Source organism: Poecilia reticulata, chromosome 13 (assembly GCF_904066995.2).
Source record: "Poecilia reticulata chromosome 13, P_reticulata-male-v2, whole genome shotgun sequence".
NCBI lineage: Eukaryota > Metazoa > Chordata > Actinopteri > Cyprinodontiformes > Poeciliidae > Poecilia > Poecilia reticulata.
The window spans coordinates 13,658,248-13,683,966 of NC_088842.1; the positions used below are offsets into that span (position 1 = coordinate 13,658,248).

General features: G+C 39.4%; 2 protein-coding genes and 1 long non-coding RNA gene across 7 annotated transcripts in view; 2 read left to right on the forward strand and 1 right to left on the reverse strand.

Moving 5' to 3' along the window:
* The window catches only part of cbl (Cbl proto-oncogene), a 45,831-nt gene extending 40,275 nt beyond the window's left edge, over window positions 1-5,556 (forward strand). The window contains exons 15-16 of the mRNA XM_008425645.3: window positions 31-282; window positions 1,085-5,556. Coding sequence (XP_008423867.2) covers window positions 31-282; window positions 1,085-1,380 — 548 coding nt within the window. The 3' untranslated portion in view covers window positions 1,381-5,556. The remainder of the gene's footprint in view (window positions 1-30; window positions 283-1,084) is intronic.
* Window positions 5,557-6,118: 562 nt separating this feature from the next.
* Window positions 6,119-25,719, forward strand: part of LOC103474571 (uncharacterized) — a 32,571-nt gene continuing 12,970 nt past the window's right edge. For 2 of the 3 annotated variants that reach the window (XR_014090702.1, XR_535201.3), the window contains exons 1-2: window positions 6,119-6,209; window positions 8,028-8,160. This is a non-coding gene — a long non-coding RNA (uncharacterized LOC103474571). Of the gene's footprint in view, window positions 6,210-7,982; window positions 8,161-25,719 lie in introns of all 3 variants that reach the window. The other variant, XR_535202.3, reaches the window with a different exon arrangement.
* Window positions 8,218-25,719, reverse strand: part of mcamb (melanoma cell adhesion molecule b) — a 45,090-nt gene continuing 27,588 nt past the window's right edge. Inside the window, exons 2-17 of one of the 3 annotated variants that reach the window (XM_008425641.3) lie at window positions 18,585-18,715; window positions 18,262-18,496; window positions 18,094-18,161; window positions 17,915-18,002; window positions 16,936-17,115; window positions 16,418-16,548; window positions 15,842-15,959; window positions 15,644-15,759; window positions 15,305-15,446; window positions 15,092-15,216; window positions 13,505-13,649; window positions 13,090-13,209; window positions 12,021-12,062; window positions 11,491-11,614; window positions 10,425-10,536; window positions 8,218-10,300 (exon numbers count right to left, since the gene is read on the reverse strand). In XM_008425641.3, coding sequence (XP_008423863.2) covers window positions 10,298-10,300; window positions 10,425-10,536; window positions 11,491-11,614; window positions 12,021-12,062; window positions 13,090-13,209; window positions 13,505-13,649; window positions 15,092-15,216; window positions 15,305-15,446; window positions 15,644-15,759; window positions 15,842-15,959; window positions 16,418-16,548; window positions 16,936-17,115; window positions 17,915-18,002; window positions 18,094-18,161; window positions 18,262-18,496; window positions 18,585-18,715 — 1,880 coding nt within the window. In that variant the 3' untranslated portion in view covers window positions 8,218-10,297. The remainder of the gene's footprint in view (window positions 10,301-10,424; window positions 10,537-11,490; window positions 11,615-12,020; window positions 12,063-13,089; window positions 13,210-13,504; window positions 13,650-15,091; window positions 15,217-15,304; window positions 15,447-15,643; window positions 15,760-15,841; window positions 15,960-16,417; window positions 16,549-16,935; window positions 17,116-17,914; window positions 18,003-18,093; window positions 18,162-18,261; window positions 18,497-18,584; window positions 18,716-25,719) is intronic. The other 2 variants (XM_008425642.3, XM_008425643.3) reach the window with 2 other exon arrangements.

Below are 25,719 nucleotides of genomic sequence, written 5' to 3' on the forward strand. Positions count from 1 at the left end.
TTGCGATGGGATTATCTTCCTTCCTTTCAGATTACTCAGAGCTGCCTCCCCTGCCGGTCACCAACGGGCCCAGAGACCACGCAGCGGAGGACAGAGAGGAAGAGGAAGAGGATAACGGCTACGACTTCCCAAAGCCCCGGCTACCACAGCCCCCTGCTCGGCGGACCTTTTCAGAAATGGGGGGGTCTCTGTCTTCATCTTCATCCTCCTCATCGTCATGCTCCTCCTCCGTGGCAGCCTTTAGCCGCCTTTCCCTAGATTCAGATTTTGGAGCTGCGGCATGTAAGTTTAACACGGCAACATAGCATCTCTAAACTGAACAAATCAAACGTGGTGTTTGCTTTTAGAAAGTAAAGCTTAACATTAGCGATAATGTAAATAAAGTTAATGAGATGTTTTTATTGGTTAATTGTGTGACTCATGGCTGCCTCTGTAGGTCTGTGAAGGAGAAGAAGTTTTTTTTGTATCCATAATCCATCAGTGGTTTTTTCCAAAGATACAAAAAGCATAAATTAGGAGCTTACTACTGGCTTACTTATTACCTGAAAATGTTAGCTTTTTTCATACTCAGAGGAGAAATTAAAAGCAGGCAAGTTTAAAGATTGAGCTCCAACTTTACCATCATTTGGTGAAGACGATGGCAAATCTGGTGAAGGTGTGATGACAAGATAATTGCATGTTATGCCTTTGCAAGCCTTGAGGTTTAGCCACAGTGCAGGAAGTCTATTCAGCAGTTGTTTCTTGATTTCTCATGGTGATGTCTCTGTGCTGCGTTGACATTTACCACACAAGGGCACTCTGCATGTTTGAATCTGAGAGCCAATTAAATCACTCTGCGTCAAGCTGACAAGCTGGCAGATTGCAGCCGGCCCTCTCGCAGTGCTTTGTTAAATGTCACTGCAGTGGAAAGCTGAAAAGGTTTCAGATTGTGTGAAAGGACATGTCTCTTCCCTCAGACCTAATTATAATTACGAGCCATTCTTTAACTGCAGCGCCGTTTCCAGTTAAATAAATGATCTCTTCACGTCGACCTTTAGCTGCTGTTTAAATCCAAACTCTTCCTCTTCCTCTTTTTCTGCCTCAGCTGCTTTAGAGCTAGCCGAAGCACCGGAGAGACCTCCGAAGCCGCTTCCCAGACGGATCAACTCGGAGCGCCGCCACAGCCCCGTCCCGCCTGTGCCCGCTCCGCCCGGCGGCGGCGCAGCGGGCGGGGAGGCCAACCCCCTGATCAACAGCGAGATCGAGCACCTCATGAGTCAGGGCTACTCCTACCAGGACATCCAGAAAGCTCTGATGATTGCACAGAACAATATAGAAATGGCCAGGAACATCCTGCGTGAGTTCGTCTCTGTTCCCTCCACCGCCCACATTTTCACATAGCAGATTGTGGCGCCCACGAATCGCGGTTTGCTCTCTTTGCCCTAGCTTGGCTCAGCCTGGTTTGGTTTTGGTCGGCGCAGACCCGACCAGAAAAGCCTACTGCCTCCAGGACTACGTAAAGTGCTGCCTGACACCCTACATACCCCCCCACCCCCCTCCCACCAAGCCCTCTTGTGGTTTCTGACCTGGCTGTTACTCAGCAAGCTCACAGTATCTGCAGGAATCTGCGCCAGGCACTCCATGCGCTTTCAAAAGTGTCATGCTCTTTTTTTTCTTTCTTTTTTCTCTTTGAGTGTTTGGTTTCAGGAGCATCTCCTCAGGACCGCCCAAACGCGGCGACCCGAGACTTTCATAGGAATCTGCCGAAGACAGACTCTCATCTTTCTTGTTGAAGCCTCTCGCTGAAAATATAATCAACACCTCACAAGGAAAACTAAGTGTATGTCTATATGAGAATTTAATATATAAGTAAGTATATATTAAATGTGTGTAATATATACAGTACGTGCATAAATAATATGTGAAAATGGTTCAGTTTGGAGGGTTGCTCTTGGTACCACTGCAGGGGTAGCGGGGAGGCGACGGGGGGGGACAGGAGTCGGATTACGGGAAGGCAGGAAGGAAGAGGAAGGACGAATCGGGCGTCTTCCTCACCAGGATGCGTTAGTCAGCAGAACCTTGGAAAACGTGCAGCAGAGCTTTTCATCTTGACTTTAGTCGGATACGGCCTTTAATTAATGTTGCTTTGGTACTTTTTTTTATTTTTTTTTTAAACAAAAAAAAAACAGCAAGCGTGTCGTTGTTTTGTTTGTAGCATGATGATGGTTTCAGGTCTGAACATATTGCTGGCTGCTTGTGTGTTTTGTGTACGTGAGCATGGTTGCCTCTGTGTGTGTGTGTGTGTGTGTGTGTGTGTGTGTGTGTGTGTGTGTGTGTGTGTGTGTGTGTGTGTGTGTGTGTGTGTGTGTGTGCGTGTGCGTGCGTGGGTGGGTGGGTGTTTGCCAGACTTTTTACTCCACTCGTCCTGCTCTCAGATGAAGCCCCTCCCTCTCCTGTCCGTCTCAACATGAATGTGTACTCCAGTCCGCGTACTTGGACTCGCGCTCTGTTAATGTACTACTGCTCTAAGTTATAAGGCGGGGCCTGGTGTAGCCGCAGAGGCTAGCAGACAGGCTAGCTTTTGCGTGATCTGTGGTGGCTCACATGTTTTCTTTCTGTTGTCTGAACTCACTGGCTGGTCCGGGTTTCTGTGTCCAGCTGAGTCCAGTGTTACAAAACAAAAACGAAAGGAAAAAACAAAAAAATTGACTTACTTTGATAATATATTGTTGTTATATGATCATAAATATTGTTGGTATAATTAATTCAGAAGTGTTTCACTGCTGCTATTATTGTTAGTGCTAAACAATTAAAGCCTTAAATGTACATTTGTGAATACTCTGTTTAACCGTCATCCTGCTTCTTTAAAGTGACAGTATCATTTGTCCTTCCAGTTCATAATGTAGCATACTTGAAAAGTATACGCAGCTCGTGAGCCCGCAGCCCTCTCAAGCTGTCGACCTGTTTAGTATTTTTAACGTTTAGTTCTGTTCTTTCTTTAGTGTATACACAGGGTTCCTACACGACCGGTGAAAAGGTTGAAATTAGATTTTTGCATTTAAAGTTCGAGATACCTGTTTGAGGTCCTAAAAGACACAAATCTGAATATCAGGAAAAAAAACTGCCATTTTATACCTTTGAATTTCAGCATATTTAAGGAAAATTCACAGAATAAATAATAAAGGGCTATTTCAGTGTCTTTTTGGTAACTGGTTCCACGTGATTTTAGAAATCCATAAAATTGCAATACTACTAATTGAACGCTGCGATAATTGAGATTACCTATATTTTCAGCAATTTTCTGTAATCATGAAAAGCCCACCACTCTTTGGGCTTTCCTGTATAAGCCCAAAGAGTGGTGGGCTCTTTGGGCTTATACAAAGAGCCCAAAGAGCCCACCACTTCATTCATTGCTTGTAGAGCAAATGAATGAATTTGCTCTACAAGCAAATTCATTCATTCAATTTGCTTGTAGAAATTGAATGAATGAAGTAGCACGGTGTGCTACTTCATTCATTCAATTTCTACAAGCAAGTAAAAGATTGAAATACATGTAGGATCATACAATTCAGATTTGACAAGTCCAGATATTTTAGATGTTGAGATCCAGTTGGTCCAGAAGCCAAACACTGAATCCAACGGTCCTATGTAGGTAACTAGGACTTAAATGGGTCGCAAGTATACCTCCACGTTTCTTAATACATGTCCAGCGTTATTTCTTTCTTAAAAATGTGGAAAAAAGGTGAAAAAAGGTATATTGCCACTTTTCTGCAACTTGGTTGCCAGGTGTTGGAGGGGCTACATTGCATTTCTTACTAAAATAATTGCACCAGGTTCTTTTCACAGCATTTTGGCCCCCTGTGCTCTCCAAGGTCAGGGCCCTTTGAGCAAGTCTTTTACCCCTCTTTAAAATCAACCAACTAGTTAGTGCTCCTTTAGTTGTCCTGCTAAGAATGTCTTTTTTGTGACTAGAAAAATGTCCAAACCACCAAATTAGTCTTTCAACAAATAATATAAGAAACCATCTTTAAGTCAGCTGCCATGAGCAGCAACATATATTGGGTTTCAGAGATTATGAAAGAGTTGATCAAAGTCGACCCAGAAGCCCAAAAAAGCAGCGAAATAGCCCTTTACCACTCTGCAAAATTGGAAGCCAGCTTCAGTGTTGTATAATTTAAAGATCTGTGAAATATAGAGATAATATAAACTTAAAAATATGTACAGTAGTAAGTAAATTATTTTTACTCAATGTTCCAGAGTTTTTTCTTAAAAAAAAAAAAAAAAGATGACAAAATTAGACTTGTTGCCCAGTGGGAACCTTGTGTATATTAACAGTAATAAAGCAACCAAAATACTTTTAAAGTTTTCGGTAAAAGACGAATGAGCTCTGTTGAGCTTTGCCTTCTCGTTGCTCTCGTAGCGTAGACTCATGGGTACGCTGGCCCCGCCCCACGGTCTACGGTAAAAATCAGTATTTGGGCCGACTGTAACAACTAACTCAGGAATAAATGCTGTCAAAACGCGGAGCGGACTCGGCACAGACAGCAGTTCACCTGTGTACAGCCAAAAGTAACTGCTTCTTAGTCACAGACTTGCACATTTTGTTTTTGTATCATTTTTTCATTGTTCGCAGGAGCAGAAACAGCAGCTTTTTACTTCCAGGTACTCTCAATCTAAAGGATATAGTCACACAAACAGCTTGTCGGTACATTAACTTGAGGGTCTCCCTGTATATGAAGAATGCTTTTGGTGTTTTTTTTTTTGTTTTTTTTTCTGATTGGGAGGGTGCCAATTAGCCCCAGTTTTGTCTTCACCTCTTCCGGCTGAAGCTGTGTGTTGACTGGAAGCTCTCTGCGCTGTCTCTAGTTCTGTTTCATGTTTATTTCCTAGTTGCCTTGAGAAACTTCTTGAATGATGGGTGGTGACGGACTGGGGAGGTCCGCAATCCTCAATACTGTACCGACGTTTCAAGATGGCATCTCATTATGTATTATTAATTACCGTAACCTTTATTTTTGCACAGCATACCGATTTGTGCTTTGATACTGTCACTCTAAAGAACAGCTTATTGTATACAGTTAAAGAAAAATGTCATTTTTGCATTCCTGTGCATTTTGTCCCAAAGGTTTTGTTTACTTTTTGTTTTTCTTGACTTGTGCCATATGTTTAGAGAACGAGAAAGATCATCACCGACGTCCTTACTTTGTTTTTTAAAAGGCCTTGATATTCGAGGAGTGTTTGTGGGTCTCAATCTGTACCAGTTGGTCTTTGAAGGCAACATAGTGCAGTAATGCTTGCATCGATCTGTCCTCTGCCTCTTCAGCAGCATCTAGCCTCATCCCTCAAACGCTTCAGTGTCTTTTTGCTCACTTTTTCCAGATCAGTTCTCAGCCTCTGGATGCCCCCAGATGTTCAGTGCTGTGCAATTTCAATATTCAGCCAGGAGAGGGGGCTGTCGTTCTAATTTTCTTCCCCCACCTCAGTAAAAGAAAAGCATTCATGATTTTTTTAAATGGTTTTTAAAGCTCATATCAATTTGAAAGTATGCACATTGCTGTTAATAAAAGGTTAAGCAACCGCTTCCTGTCTCTTTTTTACATGGATATTACAAGGGAAATTAAAACCAATGGAATCATTGCACTGATGTATTTCAATAGTTTATTTTTATTTGTTTTATTGATTATAACAAACTAGAGCTGGATGATCAATCAGTAATATATGTATTGTGATACACACGCAATCAATATTAGATCTCACTTGATCTCGCTGGGAGATGTAGGCTGAGGAAAAACTTTAGCAGTTGTTGGCTAAGCTAGGTCGTGAGAGGAAGTGGGTGAGCATCAACTCACTCTCGCTCTTTGCTAGTCAACTGGTTGTTGCCTAGTAACAACCAGTTGCTAGTAACAACCAGTTGACTAGCTTGCGTAGCTGCAGTTTCATAGTTCCAAATAACTGCTTAAGCGGCATGGCGTGACAGTTGGATAAAACGGGAAAGGTTAAGTCACCAGTTTAACAGTATTTCAAATATTTACCGAAACAAAAAATAAATATTTAACAGGCAATCATGAAATATAGACTGAAACGCTTATATCCCTAGCTTAAAATTTATGGAAACTAGTAACATTTGAATATTTTATCAGACCAATAGGCATTTTATTACCTATTGTCAAAGGTATTACGATTTGCTTTTGGACACGCATGGCGTTTAAATAGTGAAGCATTTTAAAAAGGTAAGATATTAATGTTGGATGAAAAGTGTTGGTTTGCAATTGCCACTGAAATTTACCTCAATTTAACAATAGCAGGCTAAAGTAAAAACTGCAGGTTGTAAAACGTTTAAGCGTTTTATTCCAACTCATTGTTTTTTGCAACTTTAGAACCCTCAGATAAAAATAAAGCGGTTAGAGATTTTTAGTTATTTCATTACTTTGCTTTATAAACTTGATATTTTCTGAGTGCTGTATTCAAGAATTGTAATTCTGAAGTTTAGTGGAAGGATAAACTCATTTTGCAAATGCATAACTATCCAACGTTTTTGTGTTTATACATGGTTTAACTTTTTTGCCCGAAAATCCCTTTTCCCAGAGAGACAAAAAAATATTTTTTTCAAACCCGAGTCCTAGAGTTCAGAGCTGCAGAAGTCCAGTGTGAACCTCGCACTGAATTTTTAATTCGTTTCCAGGCGGGATCTGGCTCCCACTCATTTTAGGGACATTGTTTAGTAATAGTGTAATATTTGGATGCAGTTATTTGACACAAAATACATGTGCAGTGTTTATACATAAAGATCAGTGGAACGTGTCCTTTTTTCTGAACTGAGACCAGGAAGTTTGGGAGAAACTTCAGGAGAATCTCTCTAATAAAGTGATCCTAAAATAACAAAGCAGAAATCCTCCAAAATGTATGAAGAGGTAAACTACAGACAAAATTGATTACTTGAGAGCTACTTTTGTTTCATGTGCTGCATTTAATGTTTAAGCTTCTTGTTTTATAATGTATTTGGTAACTACATTATAAACCAAAATATGATTTGACCTGCGCCTTGAGCAGATCAAATGACAGTCTTCTAAGACAGGGAAAGATACAGCTAAGAACCAATTACTCATGCTTACAGCAGCAAGACAAAGATGCAAAACAGACCGTGACAGCAGGGTGAAGCATTTACAGATCTGAAGATTCAATACATTTTCTTATATAGATTATTTAATCTTGTATTTAAACTTTATATCCCAAGAATATATAATTTTGTTTGCTCAGCTGAATTTAGCTGTTGTTTATCCACTAAGATCAATGACTATTTAAGCTAATTTTTTTTTTCTTATGAAGATTTAATCAGATTACAAACGTGTTGTAGGGTAGCCTCAGACCAGTCCAGACATAATAAGGACCCAGGAGATTGTTGCATGGGCATTTAGCAGCGTCCTTGATCAGTTTTGTTAGTAATGTCCTGTATTTTCTAAGTATTGATTGTCTTCACAGTGCTATGTTCTGTAAGTCATTTGAATGGTGAGATCACATTGCTCCTGTATAATCTGTAAACTTACCAAATGACAGTAAACTCACTGAATTTATTTCAGTTTTGAAAATTGTTTTATTTTGTAAACTGGATTTGGGTCTAAAATGCCTGATATAAAATGAATAAATGAATTGTGTATGATAAATCAATGGTGCCAAGGTTTCCCCCAGTGTAATATAAGTCTGGCAGGCCACCAGGCTTTACTTGTGCCCCCAGCAGGCTAAATATTGCTTAATTATTTAAGTCTTTTTAAATCATTTGCACTTTTTAAGATTGTATATTTGGTGTTCAGATACTAATCTTCCAACCTTTCAGTAACACATAATTATCAAGCGATATTTTCAAATTTCCTGTCTATTTGAAACATTTTTTAACTCAAAAACACGACAGGCTGCTGGATGAATGGCTGCTCTAGCATCCAACCACCAGGCTTAGCAAGTTTTCTGAGGGAAACCTTGATAATGTTTTTATTTTTGAAACATTTCAGGCATTGAAATAAGCTTTCTCTTGGGGCCACTTTCTGCTGGGGCAGATCCAGCACTCACTGGAGGAACAATGTAACCCTTCTGACCTGGGACTCTTTGGGATCTCCATGGATGAGCTGGAGAGCGAAACCCTGGAGATGGATATCTGGGTTTCCCTCGTGCAGCTCGATCTCAGATACAGTAAGTGGAAAACCATGAATGCATGCTGCAACATTTGCTAAATTAATGTTAGAACTCTTAATTTTTGACCATTTAACTTTATTTGGTATGATTTTGAAAACTAAAAACAATAAATGTTTTGGTAATTTCAAGATGCGTAATAACTCAGAGACATTTAAAGGCATTTCAGACAACCAACGCTGTTTACCAGAGTTGCTAAAAGCAAAAGGAAGGAAGTGTATGATGGCATGATTGTCTTTAAGCTGGAGTTGTTCAGTCACAGTCATTCCCCCCTCCTCAGTAGTACACAGATACTATAGGAACCAACATGAACACAAAACATTGACATGAAAAGCAGTTGTTGGTTTAAGGCTTCAGGTCTGAGGGGGTTCTGTGTCTCTTTGGGTTAGATTAGCTCAAGTTTCAGTTATTACAGAAATGCATTCAGTGTGTGATAAGGACAACCTCTTCTAATCTCATATTTCCTTCTCGTAAAAAAAAACAACTATAGAAATTGAGCTCATTAGCATACAGTTCCATTAAAAACATGTCATACTGGAGAAAAACTGCATGAATACACACAAAAAAGGAAAAACAAAAATCAGTGCATGGAAAATAAATAGGAAAAAAAACAACAGCACAAAATGTGTTTTTTTGCAAAGCATCTGAATGTCATATCTAACAAAAAAAGAAATTAACTATATGACCTGATAAGTGGCAATGCAATAGATCTAACAACTAAATCTGATCAAATGTAAAAAAAATATACAGAGAACAAACAAAAAGATAAAATAGAAAAACATTACCCAATAGTTCAACTTCTTCAGCCTCAGAAAATACTGTCCTTCATCTACAGAGCACTGGGAGTTGAGAAAACTAAGTGATGCATCTTTAAATAACCTGCATGTTTGTACGTAAAGCATAAAAAAGGTGTAGCTAAAGAGGTGAGGCATCTCTTAACTTTCAGTGTGCAGACCGAAACATAGCAGAAAATGAACAAAACAATCAACCAAACCAAGCTCCCGCTTTATCTCCAAGAAGCACCGAATCATAGAAACACTATGTGGATATTTGTTTTTTTTGTTGGGGGGGGGGTTGTGTGTTATTTTAAATAAAGAAATATATACATAGACTATAATATATACAGTAACTGAGCTGCATCATTATTCTCTTCAGTGGATTGCACTGCTTGAGGTGATGCTACATCATACAGCGCGGACATATTTAATGGCACCCATGGTGAAAATGTGCAGAGCCTTAAAATAAACGTCTTTATTTTTGCAGTAGAATTATTTAACATTGGAAATCTTCAATATTCAGCAGTTTGACTTGACCTATTGAAGATCATTCGAGAAGGTTGGTTGTGTCTCCGTGGAACAACGTCTTAGTTTTGTTCTTTCTATCATTATCCTGCTGAAGGACCTAGTGACAATTTTTTATTTAAAATCTGCTGGTAGTTCTGAAACCTCTGCTGTATTTAACATTGGGCATGAGGGGCAGTTTATAAAAAAAATCCTAAGGTGTTTTATCATGTTCAGATAAGTACTAAATACAGACACAAACATGGAGGAGGTGTAATTTAAACAACTAAATGAAGAATCTAATTCTCCTGAATAAAAACAGACATTCTCCCAAATGTTTGGATTTTATTTATTTATTTGAATAAATTTCCTTTAAGTAACCACTGGATTTCTCGCAACTTTTCATTGTGAGATTATATAACCTGAATAAAATAGTAGTTTATTTTAAGGCTTTTACAAACTTTTCTCAGGACGGGGGATGAATTTGTCCACCTCTGTATTGAAAACAGACCCTGTCAGCTTTGTGCTCTAATTCTTGCTCCACAGACAATCAGCAGTATACAAGGCTTGCAGTAACGAGACAGACAGTCAAAGCTTGGTAGGCGTGTGGTGGAGTTACATCATGGAGCTTGCAAATTGTGTTTCATTTCAACTCAAGGAGCATATCGGACAGCAAGTAAAAAAAAAAAAACACCCTTTCACTTTGAACTGTTTGAGTGTCAGCTGATTATCTTCATGATGTAACTCTGAAAGAAGGAGCTTTGGTGGAGACTTGAAGGCATCCGGGGGTCTGAGCCTGAGAGGGAACACCAGGAGCAGCTTTCTCGCCACCTCACTTCGGAACATGCAGGTTCTCATCACTCCAGAGGACCAACAGGAACATTAACATACAAACAGGCACAAGGAGAAACAGCAAAGCGTTAGAGAAACATGTGATCCGATCAGCAGAACAGCACTGTGTCCGGTCCGGGATTGGGGATCTACCTGGTCGTTGGGTAGCTGTTTTTCTCCGTTGACCCCGAGCAGAATCGCCTCCTCTGTGTTGTCGCTCTTCATCTCCACCACAATCTTATCTTTGCTGGACTTTTCTTTAGTGCTTGGGTTGGACAAGAACAGGCTCAAATAGGTGACTTAAGAATTGTATAACAATTTTAGTCATTTGGAGGTTGTGCGACGGTATCTAATGTGGATGTTGCGCTTTTGTTGCTGAAAAGGATCTATTTTGGATGCCTTGACTAAATATCCTTGGCTAAAGAAAAGATTACTTGTGTTTAAGTTGCAAAGAGAAAAGGAAATCATAATCCAAATGTTGGTGGATAAACAATGTATTAGTCTGCCATTAAAATTGAACTAAGCCAATATAATATTTTATCCAAGGAATTTTTTTTCATGTGACCAGAGTTATAATCTGCATTGTGATTATAACAAGGAGCCCTTCCAGGGGTCAATTTGGTTTGTAGTTTATGCACTGAGACCAAAACAAAAAGGGTGTGATGGAAAATCCACAACACAGCTGCTTGTTTCCTATCTTTCCCTACAAGCTCGCATACAGAAAAGGTCTGAATAAAGGGGATTTTGTGTCTCATCACGTCTTTAAAGTTTGTGTGCTACTTTTGGTATTTTCTTGAATGAATAGTGTGCCACTATTGGGATTAGGTGTGTGGAATTGGTGAAATTGGAGCTTTGTTTGATGGTGGCATCGTGTCTGTAAAAACTTTTAGGACTATCAGATTTTCTTTAGTTAAATGTTTTCACTTAAGTTGTAGAATTTTATTAATGTATTTTAATACAAACTTGGTAAAACACTAATATTTGCAGTAGTGTGGAAAACTAGATTTAAATGTTGTTAGCAAATAAGAATACAGAACTTCTGTCCTGTAATTTAAATTTAACAAAACAGTTTATTTTTCCAGCAGTATTTTCTATACATAAATATATAAATCTATTTCTTCACATTAGACCCAACAGCAAAATTTAACAAAACCTAGAGAATCCCTCTCTCTCCCTTAACAAATACAAAAACAGACAATTTAATTTTCATTAAACTTACAAGTCCTTTTTTCCTGATCGATTGCAGATCTTGCCTTTTTTGTAAAGGAAGTAAAGCACGCTGCCCAAGATGGCCAAAAGCAGGATACAGATAATGATCACTGGAATGACAACCCCATAGCTTCCTGTTGAAGAAGAAGCAGAAATTTAAATCAGAGGAAGTCGATTTGTAAAAGAAATTATGCTCGGAGTTGGAAGAGTCCGATGGCAGGTGAGGGTGTGACAGAAGGCATTCAATAACAATACAGCAGTGCTATAGCACCTTTCAGGTGATCTAAATCTGGCAACTCAGAAAGAAAAAATGTGCGAAAGTTTCAAGTCTGCAGGAGAAGAGGTGTGCTTGAACCAAAGAACAAAAGGGAGAATAAGCATCAAGCATGCAGAGGGACAAGTGGAGGTAATGGACAACAATGTTGTGCTCAATAGGAAAGGGACGTCTGCTGGAAGAGAGTCAGAAAACTGATACGGTGGATAAGCTAAAGGATGCTTTTTGGTTTTTGCAGACGATCTGCAGCAACATGACATACAAACCTTTTTGGGCTTTCTCTTGTGGTTTGGGTGTTTCTGCTTTGGCTGAGAAAAACCAAATGAGCAGAGTTATCAGAGGGTTTGTGTGTTAAATAACTGAATCAGCAGGGCTGATACACCCAGACACACAAACAGGCATTCCAGGCATTCAGCATGAAGAAATCAGACTAATTTACTTAAAGGCTTTTATCTCTCCAAAGCTAAAAAAAAAATCTAGCATGAATCTTGGTCAGTGACCTGAGTCATTTCCCACAGTAGCCCTCTTTAATCTCATTTCACAAGAGGGAAACAAAAATCCAGAACACTTTTCCTCTGAGGGGATGGAAAGTTTCCTGGCAGGGTATATGTTGAAGAAAAAAAAAAAGAGAGACGGCGAAAAAAGCAGCATCCTGTACAGCAGTGTAGAGGCTCACTCTGAGTGTATTCAGAGCATTACTTCTCCAGTTATGTTTATATTTCTGTCCAACAGAGATGCTGTTCTGACAGTTTCTAATATTCTTCTGTTTTGCAGATGCCTGCTTTTCAACCACATTATGATTTTCTCAGGTTATAAATTTCATCTTAGGATAATCGGTGAACAATATAATTAAAAATACATCAGCCTGATGTTACTGGTTGTGATTGTAATTCAACCAAAAATGACAGATTATCAACGTTTATGTATCAAGCTATGTGTCTTTTTATCTGAGTCAAAAAGGGAGAGTTTTCTGTCATGTTACAGTAAAACAAGTAAAACAATGGATTTCTCAGTATTTGATCTGCTTGATTATGAAAAAAAAAAATCTCAATCAGGATTATATCTGATTATATCTTGGGGATTATATCTGAAAGCGTACAGCGTGCTTATATTGTTTTGGTGATTTTTTTTTGAAGTTGAAACTTTCAGCTTGTCAGAATCAATGAAGGTGGACTGATTTCAATTAATTATTAATTGATCAGTAAATCATAAATAAGAAACAAATAATTTATATTAAACATAGTAATTGGTGAAACAGTAATAAATCAGTGATGATTACTGCAACCTTTAGTTTACCTTGATCAGGCTAAAGAGGCGCAAAGCAACTGATCTTACCTTTGGATTTGGGTTTGGCAGCATTGATGGATGTGCTTGTATTGTTGGTTGTGTTGGCTGCTGTAATGGTTGTTGGAGAGATTGTTGTGGTGGTAGTTGCTGGTGTGGTGGTGTGTTTAGCTGAAAGGGGGTAAGGGGCACAGATGGGAACACACTTCACGTTACAACATTAGGGGGAACGGAGGGGTTCACGTCAACAGCCGAGCAGCTTCACGACGTTGCCTCGTTTGCAAAGAGAACACGCGGTGAATTGCTCCAAGTTACGGGCAACACTTTACAACACGTCACAGAGACTTTCAGACGAAGAATAAAAAACATACCTTGACACAGACAAGAAGGGGAAAGACAGATGGGGGAGGAAGGGGCATCCAGACACAACAACTGAGTGGACAACAGGAATGAAGCAGGTACTCACTGAATTTGATGACGTACGTAACCGAGTCTTTGCCGAACTCGTTTGAGGCGTTGCAGAAAACGTTTGTGTTCGAAGTGATATTGACTTGAACTTTGGCTACGCTCTTAGCACCCACATTGGTCATGTGATTTGAGGAGCTGATGATCTGCCACAGACACACATTTTAAGACAGAACAGTGTGGTTACAAAGGAAAAGGGTCAGATTTGGGTCAAAGGTTGTTTTGAAAAAGCATGAAAAGTTGGTATTTGTCCCACCAATATCAAGTGAGGGCAGCTATTACTTTTGTTGGCATTTTGAGTAACCGTGGCATCATAATTACTGAAAACCTAGCCAAATTCAACTCAAAGCAAATTCTGTTTTGTGGCAGTCTCAAAGTAGACATAGAATTTTGTGTCAGGTTTGTGCACCGCCTTAACCCTACCTGGGCTATTAGTCCCTTAAATAAAATAAGCATTTTAGCTTTTATTTCTCTCAAGTTAGAGCAAGGCAGTGCATTAACATTAGCACAAAAATTAGTGCACTAACCCCCCACCCCACCCCACTGCCTTAAGCAGTGCACTAATATTAGCCCTTTCCATAAAATAAGTATTTCTTTCTCACAGGTTAGAGCACTGCCTTTGCAAGGCGGTGCATTTACATCAGCTTTTTCTAAAATAAGCATTTTAGATATTTTTTTCTCTCAGGTTAAGGCAGTGCAATAAGCTTTTTAACTTTTTTTTATTATTATTAGCCATATTTAGTATGCTGAATAGAGGAAGTCAATGTAAGACAAGACGCTAGTTATACCTAACATAACACTGGCAGCATTTAGGCTAACATTAGCATTTGACTAATTTTAGCTTTTACACTAGTTTTAACATACTGAATATACTATATCCATGTTAGTCAATATTCTTGTGATTCTCCACATGCTATTAATATTATTTTAGCATAGCTTAGGATTTTTAGCATGAGAACGCTGGGTTCCAACGGACGGGCACACTTTGGCAGGCCCCGTTTAAATTTCTTCAGAACTTTTCTAGTTTCTGGTTAATCTTTTAATCATAACAACAATCGATAGAGTACTCGATTACTATAATGTTCTTTTACAACAGCCCTAAATAAAAGTTTACAAACCTGTGACATCATCACAGGAAAGTTTCTGAAAGGCATCTTAGTGTATAAACTCCTGATTCAGAGAACTTTAAATAGTAGGAGCTGATTGTATTTTTTTGTGAATTTGAAACACATTTTAGGAATATTGGTATACCCTGATAATGGTTTTCAGTCCATGCCCTACTGGGAACCTCCTGCTACCATTAAATTTTGATGACAGCCTTCTGAAAAGGCATCTTCCTGCATAATAACTTGACGAGTATCATGTAGAAGAGTTAACAAATACCAGAACCAGTGATTTCCCTTTAAAGACTCAGGAAATAATCCATGCCATTACATTCACCTGACCAATTTGGATTTATGAGACATAGATAGTTTGATTTTTGTCATAACTGACCTCGTCACATATTCATGAGTTAGGTCTGATAACTGAATCGTTTTTGCGTAAGTTAGCCTTAAAGCTAAAACTGAAAGACATTCCTCAGTAGTACCTTCCCATTAGTGGTGCCCCAGGTTATATTGGGAGTAGGGTAGCTTCTGACGTGGCAGGTAAGTTCAAGTTCCCTCTCATTGGTCTCTGCCTCACTGAGATGTTTTTCTATAATCTCTGGTGGGCCTGCGGAAAGAAAGACATGAAGCAAACACATTTGATAATTCATCCTTAGAAAATAGTTCCAAATAAGCTGTTTTGTTGTCCAACTCACCCTGAACAGTAACCTGTATTGAAGCATTGGCTTGCATTCCCTGAATCTCCGGTACTGTCACTACACAATCATATGTTCCTGCGGTGTCATACGTTACAGCCTTTAGGCTTAAATGGTGACCCTTTTCAACTTCTTTTCCATTCTACAGAAAAAAACACATCAAACTTACTTGCTTCCATTAACATAGAAAGCAAACCATACATTTAGTGGTTCTTAATGCATCAGAACTCTGCTTTTTCTAAGTAAAAATCAGTCAGTCAGTAAGCTTGTGGTGGTGCGACATTATCTCATACATACAATTGTTTTGGTACTGTGTGTGAAACTACATTGCACTGTTACCTTAAACCATGTTGTCTTGGTCCTGAGAGATGATAAAGCATTGCAGGTCGCCAAAAACTCATTCTTCCAATGCACCAAAACAGGGCCGGTGGGTTCAATGACCACCTCGTCCAGATCTATGCAACAGATAAAGTACTTAGTACTGAATAAATCACATTTGTTGTTCTCATTAATGCAGATAAAATTAAAAGTCCTTACAGTTGACAAACACCGAGGTGTTTGTTAATAATTTCACAGAATTTTCAAAGTCCTCTACGACGCAAACGTAAACACGACTATTGTGACGAGTAACGTTCTCCATCTTCAATCTTGGACCCTTCAAAACCAAATAACACAATGTAATCACATACAAGTTGTTTTTCACGTTTTAAGAACAAAGCTAGTTAGAAAGTGGACAGAAATTAAAATAAATGAAATTTCCTCAGGTGTACCATTTTTAGCACGTTTTTTCCTTCCCCTCAACTTTCCACTAATACTCTTAGATGCAGCCCCTAGCGAAACCCCAGCTTGTTTAGCAATAAACCTTTGTAACATCCTCTCATTTCAGAGGGTGTCAGTGAAAGACTGATGGACAGCTGTAAGATCAGCTACTGTGTAGGCCATAACATTTCTTTATTTAAGCAAAAAACATTTACATTTAAGAATATAATATAACATAATCAAATGAAATACCCATATTAGACTTGAATTACTGAAATGAATGAACTTTTGATAACTGGTTAATGTAGTATGTAGAGGTAGCACAAGAGTTATGGTGACAATAAAATTTCTTACTTCATTATTGTCAATCATGAAAAATTGGGATTCACTATTTCCATCACTGGCGCAGAGGAACTCCACCGTGTCACCCTCCTTGATTTTCCCCTTTGGGGATTCAACCCACAGATTTACTGTCGTGGGAGGATCTAAAACAAAGAAGGCAAGGTCAGACTTTAATTGGGAATTTTTAGCAATCAAAGATTAAAAAATGTTACGCCATGGGGGAAAAAATTATACTGCTTCTCATAACATAAGTCTCAAAGTTATTAAGTGAATCTATTATTACTACAGGAAACTAATTGACATTTTTATAACATTTTAGTACTGTGGATTCTTTTCTACTCAGATTACATCATTCATGGACAAAACTAAATCACAGGTACCTCAAGAACATCTTGTAACTGAAATATGTTTCCATGATATGTAACTACTGTTTTGCTAGAGGATCTCTAAAACAGATTAGTGCTGCGCATCGCTTGAAATTCACCCAAAATGTCCAGAAAACTCTCATTTTTGAAGTCTGGGTTACTCACAGAAGACAGTGATATTAATGCTGTTGGTTTCAAGCATTTTCTCAGCTCCAGGAACAAGGAATGTGACCTCGCAGTAGAAAACTGCATCTTTGTCCTTCTTCTCTACCTTCATGTTCAGGTCACTGTTGACCGAATACAAACCACTTGACTTAGAGGTGACTCTGTGATCCACTTTCACAACTGGAAGACAAAAAAAAACATTTGCAAACGCAGGAGATGTAAAAAGGTAGAGCTGATTCACAGTCAAAGAAAAATAAATTCATTAAAAAGGAAAATACAGTTTGACATTCACCAGTTTCAGCCCCCATTTCATGTGTACGCCGGTTTTATAAATGAGACCTGGCTCTGTCTCAGCTGTCCTCTGGGAATAACGACGGGTTCTTCGGCAAATGTGAGACGGATGTTTTTGTGCTTTTTACAGAAGTAGTGGTTCAGGGCATTTCTGTTTATTTTTTTGCTGAATCACTGATCTAAGTGAGCCAAGTAGGTTTGTTGTGCTGTGGATGTTGTTTGGGGTTCTGATGTGATCGTCTAGATGAGTTGTTGAGGCATTCTTGAAGGAAATGTGGCAGGCAGGCCATTCCTGTAAAGGTTCACCACTGTTTCGTGGTTTCTCCATTTGTGGATTATAGCTTTCTCTGTGGTTTTCACTGGAGTCCCAAAGTCTCTGTATTGGCTTTGAAACTATTTCCAGTCTGAGAGATCGATGACTTTGATCCTCATCTCTTGAATTTGTTCAACTCGTGGCACGATTTATTACTTTTTGAGGTGTTTTACCTTTTGATGGACAGGATCTGTATAAATTACTTCTTTGTAAAAAGGCCGAGGTGTAGTTCACTAACTTGCATAATTTTGTGCATCTTTACATAGCTAAACGTCTTGAAACTGAAATCTTGGATAATAACGCTGTGTTTTTACCACATGATCAGAAATGAAAACTGTACAACTAAATACAGACTTTGATGGAAGTGTGTCTCACCGTCTGGAATGTTGTGCAGTGGCATTTTGTCTCTGTACCAGGTGATCTTTGGTTTGGGGTATCCATTTTCCACCTCGCAAGAGGCAATCTATGTAATGTAGGAGTCCAAACATGAGGGTATTGTCATGGTAGTTTATTATTTTCAAATCGTTCATCTTTGTGATCAAACACCTGGTTACCTTTGCCATTTCATCGCTGACTGATATTCCTTGTTCCACACCCTGAATTGTGGGATCCTCTGGTGTTTCTGAAAAGAAAAAAATGACAATATAAAGAGAAGGGAGACATGCGATAACTGACTGCTTAAATCTCTAGCTGTTTTTAATCCCTTATGCAGTAAATCTTACTAAACACTTTCAGCTTTGTGGTTCCCTCTCCGGTCCCTTCGCCAATGATCTTGACGTAGCAGTTGAACGCCACCTCATCGTCGCTCAGCTGCACATCCCTGATCGTCAGCACCACCTCTCCAACGGTTCCGGTGGTATCCACCGTGATCCGCTCAGAGTAAGGAGTGTTTTTCTCCACGGTGCTTTGAAGGCTGTCCTGGCTGTAGATTTGTTTAATTTCTTTTGAATTCTTTACCTGGAGGTTTCACACACATCAGAATGCATGTTAGGACAGCTGGTTTTGCTCTCTGGGTGTCTAGAGTAAAAGGTTTGATGACACTCACATAGTACCACTTTATGGTCATGCCGCCGCTGCCGCCAAAGTCCTGCGATTTGAACATGCAGGTGATCCGAGCTGTGTCTCCCAAAACAGCTTCCACTTTGTCCTCCATGTTCACCTCCACCGTGGCCCTAGCTGGAGGAGGGAGATGAAGATGTTTTTATGTCTGCTTTCCAAAACTTGGTTTACATTGAACCAAGATTTGGATTCCAAAACAACAAAAGGTAAAGACGTTAAAGTTTCTCTTTTAAATGATCACGACTGCAGTTTTTATAGAAGTCCACCACAAGTCAACATTGGTCAAACTGATACTTAAAAATCTGAAGCAACGTAAACGGGATCCAGTTTAGGTGTTTTGATGTGATTTATTTGACGTTCAAAATCATCCCGGTCAGGCTGATACGTGTTTGATTGTTTTCATCGTATGTTCATTTTCTTCAGAAAATATTTTTAATGAGCCACTGTGACAGCAATTCTCAGAATGTATGTATTCAACAATAAGAAACAAAACATCTTGAGCTGCAGTACTTTGCAAAATTCCTTTTACACTGAAAAGTCTAGATATTTTATTATGTTTTTATATTAGAGGCCAACTCAAAGTAGTGCAAAAGTATGAGTTTGAATAGAGAAAGATGAGCAGTGGTGGGAAGTAACGAAGTACAAGTACTTTGTTACTGTACTTAAGTAGAGTTTTCGTGTATCTGTACTTTACTTAAGTAGATTTAATAATGGGGACTTTCTACTTTTACTCCACTACATTTTACAGTAAGTATCTGTACTTTCTACTTCACTACATTTCTACAAAACTGTCGCGTTACTCGTTACATCCAAGTCGCGTTGCTCTTTTTTTCTGTTAAAATGTGAAGTTCAGGGACTTAAGGTGGCGCCTTAAAATCCGAGCAATAACGTGACTTAGTGTCTGTTGTCACCCATCGCCTCCACCTTTACTCGCACGCGAAGCTCCAGACATGCGCAGTGGTTTCCTCTGAGCGAGTCTAATCATCAGTAATATAATAGCGCTGCATAAATCATAAGATATGGCGACATGTAAAATCAGCAGCGCTTCGCTTTCACAGATGGTGGGGACTTCATCCAACTTTTAGCGTCACTTGGAAGGAAAGCTTAAAGAAAGGTAAGATCTGTGGACGTGATGCTAGCAAAGCTAGCTGTACTGACGTAGACACACATGTTGCATCTGCGATGAAAAAAAGTTGTCACTCATGCGCTGAATTATTGTGTGGAGGTTTTGACTGAGGTGTCGCACATATGGGACAACGCTGGTACATTCAGGAACGATCCGATTCTTCTGGACAGATCTTTACTGATTGCATTTATTTAAGCTCTACGTATTTAATAACTAGTTTTTTATGGGAAAGTGGATCTTTCAGATCAATTTGAGAAGCAATTTTGATAAGTAAAAGTTAATTTTTTTATGTCACGTAGCGCGGGGTGCTGGTCTTGACTTGGTCTTGGGTTGGTGACTTTGACTACAACTCTGCTACTGGCTCCTTGGTTGCCTGTCCTCTCCCACCCACCTTCTTTCCATCCCCTTTCTGTTGGATTTCTTTAAAAAATAAAAGCTACTAGTAGCAAAAAAAAGTGAAGTTCATGTTATGTTAGGACAGGAGACAAGATGTTTCCGTCCCTGAAATTATGATGCATAGAATCACATATCTAAGTCTAAACCATGTTACAGAGAGTAAACATAATAAAAATATGCTTTATCTGTGGCATTGTTCATTAAAATGGCACATTTCTAATGTATTAAGAGCAACTGGCAGCTCAGAGTTCCCATGCACCACATACCGGTGAAACACCGTTACTGCACCCATCGTCTTTAACCCCTGTTAACAAGTAAATTATTATTATTATTATTATTATTATTATTATTATTATTATTATCCCATAGACATTTAAATGCTCCTTTTTCACTTTTTTTTCACACACCAGTGGGCATCACAAGAGGTTTGTTTGACTGATAGACCGGCCCAGGTCATGTTGTGGTTCCACTGACATTTGCTCTATGCCTGTTAGGAGATGGAACCCAAATAACAAATAAAAATGGGTGGGCGGTAAGTGGAGGGGCCAATGGTTCCCTGGCCCCTCCTGTTAAGCTGCACAAATCACTGCCAGTTCAGACTTGCGGGAATAATGCATCTAGTGCCCACAGATTAAGTTTTTTTTTCACAGCGCATGCTCACTGTGTGCTATTTTTACCCTTAGCAACAGTTGCCATGCTGCTTACAATGACGTCATCAGCATGACTTCAAATGATGTCTGTGTCATGAGGCCCTTCTGAGGATGACTTTATGATGTCATAGAGTCCATGACATCACCAACTGATCAGTTAATTCTCTGATCAGTTACCACAAATCGGTTAACAAGTCAGTCAACTCGAGATTCATTTGGACGTTTTAGCTCAGCACAATAAAGATGAACGACGAAAGCCCAGAGAGAGAAATGGATGTGAAACCTAAGGTTTCTTTTTGGACGAAAGTGAAAAAGACATTGTCCAGCAAAGTTCATCCTGGTCAAAGAAGCCCAGATTACAAAAAGAGAAACTTTCTCAGTGGACTTCTGTGGGAAGTGATAGAAAAGGCTGCAGATGGACCAACTCTGCATCTTGTCCGACAAGTCTTTGAGGAACAACATAGCAAAATTTTGAAATTGCTTTTGAGAAAAACTGGAGATATAAATGTGAACGTACTCTCGGAGATTTCAGAAGAACTTGGTGAAAGGATTTTCCAGAGTCTTGCGAGAGATGCATTCCACTTTGCCAGTGGACTGCATTTAATCGCACTACTGGATTACCCAGAAGGACACCAAGTCATCGTGGAAAATTCAAAAAGCATCTGGAGAATCCTGTTCCTAAAGAGAAAATGTTCACGTCTACCAAAAGAAAGATCCGAAAGACTTTTTTTCCAACTGAAGACTTGTACGCAGATGAAAACTGCCTGAGTGAAGATTATACTCAGGCAACCATGGACCCTGAACAATTTTTGAGGGACGCAAACAGGATGGGATTCAGACATGGAACAGAAGATGAAAGGAGAGTTATGGTTCAAAATATTCTATGGAGATTGATTTATAAGTCCAGTTACAGATCTAGCTATGGGCATTACAAAAGGAAGCACACCGAACCGGTCCAGAGAAAGCTTGCTCCAAAAATATGGAAAGAAGTCAAGGACATAGATTTTGTCATTTATGACAAAATGGAAAAAAAAGCCTGCCGAGACATCCTGCAACTTCTGTGGGGCAATGAAGACGCAGTTAGAGAACTGCTCTTCAAAATGATTAAAAGCAACAACCCAATAGTGATTCACAAGGTTGTGGAATGCTTTAAAAGAACCCTTGCACGACCGAGAAAAATCAATCTCAAAGACACCTTTCTCCAAAAGGCATGGGACCTCATCAAAATGGCTGCGGGTTGTGGAGACAATCCAGATGAAGAAGAGAGGCAAGAGCCCACCAAGAATGGATCAAATGTTGTGTTTAGTCCACACTTAGCTGGGCCTCTAAATTTGGTCAACTCAGAGGTTGGTACTGACTTGGAGGAGTCAGGGCCGAACTCAGAGTCAGGGCCCGCCTCAGAGTCAGATCCCGTCACCGAGTCAGGACAGACGTCTGAGACGGGACCCGTCTCAGAGTCAGGACCCATCCCCGAGTCAGGACCCGTCCCCATCTCCGAGTTACGATCTGTCTCAGAGTCTGGACCCGCCTCAGCGTCTGGACCCACCTCAGCGTCAGGACCTGCCTCAGAGTCAGGACCCGCCCCAGAGTCAGGACCCGCCCCAGAGTCTGGACCCGCCTCAGCGTCTGGACCCGCCTCAGAGTCGTGGCCTGTCACCGAGTCAGGACAGAACTCTGAGACGGGACCGACCTCTGAGACAGGACCGACCTCTGAGACGGGACCGACCTCTGAGACAGGACCTGCCTCTGAGATGGGACCTGCCTCTGAGATGGGACCCGTCTCCGAGTCAGGACCCGTCCCTGGACCCGTCTCCGAGTCAGGATCCGCCTCAGAGTCAGGACCCGCCTCAGCGTCAGGACAGACCTCTGAGACGGGACCTGCCTCTGAGACGGGACCTGCCTCTGAGACGGGACCGACCTCTGAGACGGGACCGACCTCTGAGACGGGACCTGCCTCTGAGACGGGACCTGCCTCTGAGACGGGACCTGCCTCAGAGTCGGGACCCGTCCCCAAGTCAGGACCCGCTTCAGAGACGGGACCTGCCTCAGAGTCGGGACCTGCCACAGAGTTATGACCTGTCTCTGAGTCAGGACCTGTCTCCGACTCACGACAGACCTCTGAGTCCTCATGCCTAATCTCACCAACCTAGTGACACCTTGTCAGAAGTATCAAAACTGTTCCTCAGAAGAACTTCGCATCTTACCAGAGCGGATGATTATGGCCTTAAAGATTGCTTACAAGTTTTCAACCTGAGAATACCGGAAACCATTAGTCATCTGTTGTTACAGTGAGAGAAAGACGGGTAGATTAACCCGAAGAATCAGAATTGGAGGCCGAGGGAACGATGGCCCACTGGGAGGCTAGAAGGGGTTCGAAGAAGAAGGAGAGAAGGTGGGGGGCTGACGTATCGTTAGAGAGGAGGGGGAAGCGAAGGATTGAACGAAGGAGAGACATTGTGGGGGGCTAGTGTACGATGAGAGGTACACTAGCCCCCCCTCAATGTAGAGGTAGATGTGAGTGGTCAAAGAGGGTGGTGCCGGTCTAGCGTACCGTTGAGTGCTGGGGGGGCGGATGGACGGCGAATTGCAAGAAGGGGGAGGAGGTTTGGCTGCAGAAGGAGGGGGCGAAAGAGAGACATTGGGGGGCTAGTGTACCATGAGAGGTGCACTAGCCCCCCTTCAATGTAGAGGTAGATGTGAGGGGTCAAAGAGGGTGGGGCCGGTCAAGCGAACCGTTGAGTGCTGGGTGGGGGGGCGGCCGGACAGCAAATTGCAAGAAGGGGGAGGAGGTCTGGCTGTAGAAGGAGGGGGCGAAGGAGAGAATTAATCCCCCCGATCAACCTATAAATCCTATTTTATTTATATAATTAGGGCTATTGTAAACAAATATTTTAGTAATCGCGTAATCTATCGATTATTCTTACGATTAATCGAGTAATCATATAAAAAAAATTGACAAAATAAAGTTTTGGTTAATCTGGCATAACAGCAGTGTTACTATCGGATATCAATATCAGTCCAATTTTTCATTTTTGAGCTTCCCTAGCAGTTACTTGTTTAGAAAACTAACCTGTAATAATAACAACTCGTTTTCTAAGTTAATATGAGAAAAAGTCATACAAAAATCAAAAATTAATTTCAATTTAATAAAAAGAGGCAGGCTCACAAATACGCTTATTAAAAATATCTATGATTCAGCTTTTAGTTTATGTAGTCAGTCAGTAGATGAACTATCACGTTGCCCCATACATGTCAAGCTTTGAGTTTGAGAATATGGGAAATGTCACCTGAAGTGGTGGTGGGCCATAATTTAACAGTTTGTTCATGTTAAATTATTGGGGAAAAAACTGTTAAATTATGGAAAAATTCTGCTGAAATTCCATAAAAAACAAGAAAGTGTACTGGCAGAAATTACCAGGATATTTCCCTATTTTTTCATGGAAAACTTTGAAATAAAATACTGTTAAATTACGGGAAACTTCTGATGGAAATTCTGTAAAAAACACTGAAAATATCATGGCAGAGAATTAACAGGACATTTTCTGTATTTATTTTTTTTTTTCAGAATTTCCATCAAAATATTTTCCTTATTTTAACAGTTTTTTTTATGTCAAATTTACCAATATTTTGTTAACCCAAAACTGAAATTCTCTCTTTTTACTCTGTTTTTTGTGATGCATTCACAAACTTTTTAAAAAACCTTGGACATTTCCAAATACCATTGAAGTCTGTATTCTATACCATGTGTTAATTATAGTGTAAAATATATTACAGTTAATGTATTTAATATATTATTAACATAATTTTGAAACAAAATTAAATTCTAAGTCCACAGGAAATGTAGTTGTAGAACACAAAACACTTAGTTTGAAAGTATCTCATGCAAAGTGATGTAAAAATGAAACCATTCTACAATCAATTTGCAGACTTTATTTTGCAATTTAAGACCATAAATTGACATGTCATCTAGTCTTTATAACTAACATTTACTATTATATATTAAGAGCTAAACATATTCTTGAGCTTGCTAATGTTTATCTTCTGTACATCACAACTAATTTATTGCATTTTACTATACAAATTTTCAATGTATAAATTAAATGTAAAGCAATCTCGACTCTAGTCTTTGAAGTCAAATAAACAGTTTTGTTAAGTTATTACTATAAGATGGAACATAAAAAAATTGCTTTTGAACATTAAAATCATAGTTGTAAACAGGATCAACATACTTCAAAATAAATGCCGAAAGTCAACCATTATTTTTATGAAATACAGGTATAAATATTTTGTTAAAAATCAAATGCTACATAAACCTAGCCGGTAACACTTTACTGAAGGCGGGTGAATAAGACTGACATGACACCGTCATAAACATCTGTCATGGACATGAATAAGTCTTCATAAATATTTATGACTGTTGTCATAAAGCGTCATTCAGTAAATCATGACACTTTTAATACAAAGTTGACATTATTGAAAATGTCTTTGTTTTGACAACTTGACATTAATCTAGACAAAATGATTAATGATTGATTAATAGTATTCAGCAGGTTGTTTTCCAATGTATTAAAATTAAATACGATCGGTACACTTAATGATATTAGCAATTAGGTAATCCATTCAGCAAGCACTTTTACTTTTAATATTTAAGTATTTTTAAAAGCCAGTACTTTTTTACTTTTACTTAAGTACAAATGCTAATGTGGTAGTTTTACTTTTACTTGAGTACATTTTTGTCTGTGTATTTGTACTTTTACTTAAGTACATTTTTTGAGTACTTTCTCCACCACTGAAGATGAGGCATGTGCTGCATTCGACTCTCTTTCATAAATACTTTGGAAAACAATCTTTTGATGTATTTGCAGTTGAATGTATTTTCAGGTGTGGTTTTTAAAAATTCTACTTTGCAAAACTAAAAAATCAAGCTCACTCAGATTGCATTTAGAGTA